The sequence below is a fragment of the Humulus lupulus genome, chromosome 7 (genome assembly GCF_963169125.1).
Source record: "Humulus lupulus chromosome 7, drHumLupu1.1, whole genome shotgun sequence".
Classification (NCBI taxonomy): domain Eukaryota; kingdom Viridiplantae; phylum Streptophyta; class Magnoliopsida; order Rosales; family Cannabaceae; genus Humulus; species Humulus lupulus.
The window spans coordinates 86,024,910-86,029,226 of NC_084799.1; the positions used below are offsets into that span (position 1 = coordinate 86,024,910).

General features: G+C 38.6%; 1 protein-coding gene across 1 annotated transcript; it reads right to left on the reverse strand.

The window, feature by feature from the left end:
* Window positions 1–3,446: 3,446 nt before the first annotated feature.
* LOC133791945 (uncharacterized) lies at window positions 3,447–3,812 on the reverse strand. The gene has a single exon (XM_062229854.1). The coding sequence runs from the start codon at window positions 3,810–3,812 to the stop codon at window positions 3,447–3,449; it is 366 nt and encodes a 121-aa protein (XP_062085838.1).
* Between the last annotated feature and the right edge of the window lie 505 nt (window positions 3,813–4,317).

Sequence of the window (4,317 nt, forward strand, 5' to 3'; positions counted from 1 at the left end):
CCCAGGACCTGGTAAAGCGCCTGGGACAGCATGGCCATATGTGTTTAGCCTGTTGGCGGCTTGATTATATGATAAATGTTAAATATGCGTATGTTATCTTCTTGTGAGAGTTTTCTTGCTGGTCTTCGGTTCACGGGTGCTCTATGGTGTAGGTAAGGTCAAAGGAAAAGTCGACCAACCATGTGTCATGATTGTATTAAACCTAGATTTTTTCCTTTAGCCAACTTAAGTTATATTTTTGAGTTGTAAATATTTCTAAACAGTATTTTGGGATCCCAAATGTTAAACGCTTTATAATTTTCAATGGATGGAATTATTTTCAAAGTATAAGACTCTGTTTAAGGTTTAACTACACTTTTGTCTTAAAACCTCGATTAGCGAGTTAACTGCACGTTTTAAACTCACTTAGTAACGGCTCTAAGGAAATAGGACATTACAGCAGGATCCACAACCATCCTTATTTGGACTTACTTGCATGCATGAATAGGGCTATTATTGCTAGGCATGCACATTATGATTTAGTAACATGTTATTATTGTTCATGAGCATATTGAGTTTTCTTGCTGGGCTTCGGCTCACGGGTGCCATGTGGTGCAGGTAAAGGCAAAAGAAAGTTGGACCATCCTTGAGTTGGAGAGCTTAGGTGATGATGTGTACATATGCGGCTGCTCGACCCCCATGGCTGAGGGTTGAAAGAGGAACTAGGGTTAAACCCTATTTTGCCATTTTGGTCGGCTGGTTGTAAATCTTTTGTTGTAACCTTTAAATTATATTTTTGGGATCCCAATGTATACGTTAAACGTTTTAGTGAAACATTATATCTTAACCAAAATTCTTAACCCTAAACCGCTAATCACACTTAATTACACGATTATAGCCAAATGGCTCGATTAGCGAGTTTAGCACTGTTTAAAATGCACACCATAACGGTCCCTGGAGTTTAGGGCGTTACATCATGGATGCCTCCAAGTGAGGCCACGCCCCGAGGTCTGCCCTTGAGGCAAGGATGTCTCTAGGTGAGGCCACGTCCCGATCCAATCTCCGAGTCGTGGATGTCTCCAAGTGAGGCCACGCCCCGAGGTCTTCCCTTGAGGCGAGGATGTCTCCAGGTGAGGCCACGACCCAAGCACATGTCGAGCCAATCTACAAGTCATAGATGTCTCCAAGTGAGGCCACGCCCTGAGGCCTATCCTCGAGGCGAGGATATCTCTAGGTGAAGCCACACCCCGAGAGGCTCTCTTCACTCACCCATCTGTCAGGTCTAGGATTATGATCCTCAGACCTAAAGTAGATTCCATGTGTCAGTCACTGCGGGTATGGGCCACCAAAAGATCATCTGACAAATTTTGGTGAGCCTCGATTGGTGGTGTCGAGTTTATACTCTCGACAATCGGCATTTCCCACAACGCTGCCTGACATGGGAAAACGTGTGTTGCACCCTGACAGTTAGAGATATATTCCCCATAAAGTTGGTACGCAACTTTCTACAATGGGCCCCGTGCAGTCCTTCTAGGTCGTAGTCTCTATGTAGTGCAGCCCTTTTTGTATTAATTCAGCATTAACACCCCAGAGTGGGGGAATTTGTATTAATGATAGATGATTAACATTAATGGCCCCAGCCTCTATAAATAGGGTTGGGGTATCTCCTTGTAAAGGGTTTAGATTTTTAGAGAGAGAAAATTTGTAACTCAGGGCAATATATATGCTGCCTAAGAACTACCATTGAAGTTTGCTCAAACAAGCTTCAAGCTCACTAAATATCAGAGACTCGTGGACTATGGCTCTTTTATAACTTAAACCACGTAAAACCCTTGTGTTCTTTTCTATTATTATCTTTAAACTTTCACATTAGATTGATAGCAAAAAAGGAAGTCAACAAGCTGCATCAACCATAAGAGTTATTTGGGTATTCACAATTTGTTCCCTTCTATATACAAGGGAAGTGACAACACTACTTCCACTACTCAAAGGGAGAGAATTCTTTGCATGTTCATTAGTCGATTGGATAGAGTCCCAATAGTTGGATATCCACTGTGTTATTTGTTGCAATTGTCTTTGTTGTTAGCCATGAGTTATTTTGTGTCTTTCAGCCCATACTTCCCAAGAAACTAATATGATTTTCTCAAAAGTTTCTTTGTCAACAACTTCTGATGCATATAGTAGTACACTCTTAAACAAGATGTCTTCTTTTGACTCTTAGAGAAAATGGTAATCTAAGAGATTCCATATGGCTCTCGAAAAAGGACACCAAAATACTCCATGTGCATTCGAATTGCTGCCAAATCTGAACAAAGGACACAAATTGTTTGAAGCAGTGTTACGTCAATATAAGCCACTAAGAGTGGGTAGGATTTCATGAAAACCTCTCCAAGAAAAATGTAGTATTTTTCGAGGAATTTTTAATCCCCAGAAATTCTTCCATCAGATAAAAAACACTTCGTTGAATGATGATAGTGAGGAATTGTCATTTGACATAGCAAGATTATAACCACTATTGACTGAGTAATTCTCGTGATGGGTATAGTGCCAAAGCCAAGAGTCCTCATGTTCGAATGGACTTAAAGGGATGGACAAGATCAAATCTGAGCCGGGAGAATTAAAACTCTAAATCACAACTATGGTATTAATTCCAACAACATGGTGGAGAAATAAGGTATGAGACTCTTAAAACATTGGATAAGGGCCTTGAACTCGGGAGAAACAATGGTGGTCGTGGTAGCCAAGGATCTACAAAATCTCTTGTATTAGTTCCATTTCCAATATGACGCCTTAATTAGCCTTCTCGGTAATAAATCTCTTCCTCGCTCATAAAATTTTAAGCCTCAAGGTGACCAACACCACTTAATGTGGTATATCACTATTGATATAAATCAATATGTATGACACATTAAGACGTGTTAGGCACCTTAAGTGCCCCTTATGGAAATACTCTATTCTATTCATTTATATGTTTTCTGGTTTTTATTGCATAATCTACCCTGAATGATGAACAAGGTAATGAGATCTCTTCTTGTATGACATGATATGAGATGAGAATAAATAGCCTTATTATTTTTAATTTTAAACCATAAAAGTTTTCATTTTAAGTGTGTATAGGGTATCATTACTTCTTTTTCAGTTATATGTTTGTCGCAAAAACTAGGCGTGGCTTATTTGATTAAATGACCTGAATAAACATGCACAGGAAATAGATATACCAACTGTACGTAATATAATAATATGTTACATGTATAATATTTTAGAAGTGAGAGAACAGTAGTCCAAATAATAGAAAGCGAAGAAGATTTGGCTTCTCGTGGGAAAGAGCTTCTTTAAAGATAACAACTTAACAACCCCATAAAGAATATAAACAAAAACAGGAACAAACAAACAAAAAATAAAAAATCACTAACAAAAAAGAAAAACTTCTTTGGAAATGTTAATAATATATTTGAAGTTGTTAGTGTTCAAATCCGACGTATAATCATGGAGCACTTCTTCCCCAGCCAACGAAGGCCTTTCTTGAAAGAGCTTTTGACATTGGCTTCGGCGCTGTACAACTTATACGAAGTAATCCGGCGTTGCCGCTTCATCTCAGGATCATTCCACCACCACTTGAGCGATTGAGATGAGCTCTTTGATGCCTTCAAAACGCGTTGTTTGGAAGAAGAAAGGTTCTTCGACGACGACAACGACAACGACGACTGATTATTCTTATGATGATTATTACTAGACCAACCTGTGTATGTTCTGTTCTCGCTTAGATATCTCGCATGCACCGTCTCTATATTCCTCGCAACACCATTGGAGCGATGCCGGATTACCTCTCCCATCTCCTCTCTCTCTCTCTCTTTTAACCAATATTATTTTTTGGTTTGGAAAGAGAATCAAGGGAGAGAGTGATACGTTTTCATTTGGTTAAGTTCAGGCTTTTTATTTTGGAGAATGAATGGTGGAGAAGTGATAAGCTCCTGTCAACAACTTAGATCGTTGAATCTTCTTTTCTTTTTCAGTTCAAAATATTGGTCTTCGTTGAATGTAAAAATGAGATGTTATCCATTACTTTCGGTGATACATGAGCCAAATTAGGCAAATGCTTTCTACGCCTTGTAATTATATGTAATTTCAAAGTGAAAAATAAATAAATGAATAATAATTGCGAGACAAAGCTACTAACATATAAAGAGAATTAGGAAGGGATGTGTCTAACACTATAATTAGGTAGGTGGTCACATATTTGAATTTAATAAGTATTATGAGATATCACTAACCAACCATGAGGTGTTAACTCATATAGTGTTGGGCACGAAAAGATACTAATTATAGCAACACTAGGAC

Bases quoted from the DNA above. Each gene is read 5' to 3' on its own strand.
- LOC133791945 (XM_062229854.1), bottom strand. From the start codon at position 3,812: ATGGGAGAGGTAATCCGGCATCGCTCCAATGGTGTTGCGAGGAATATA.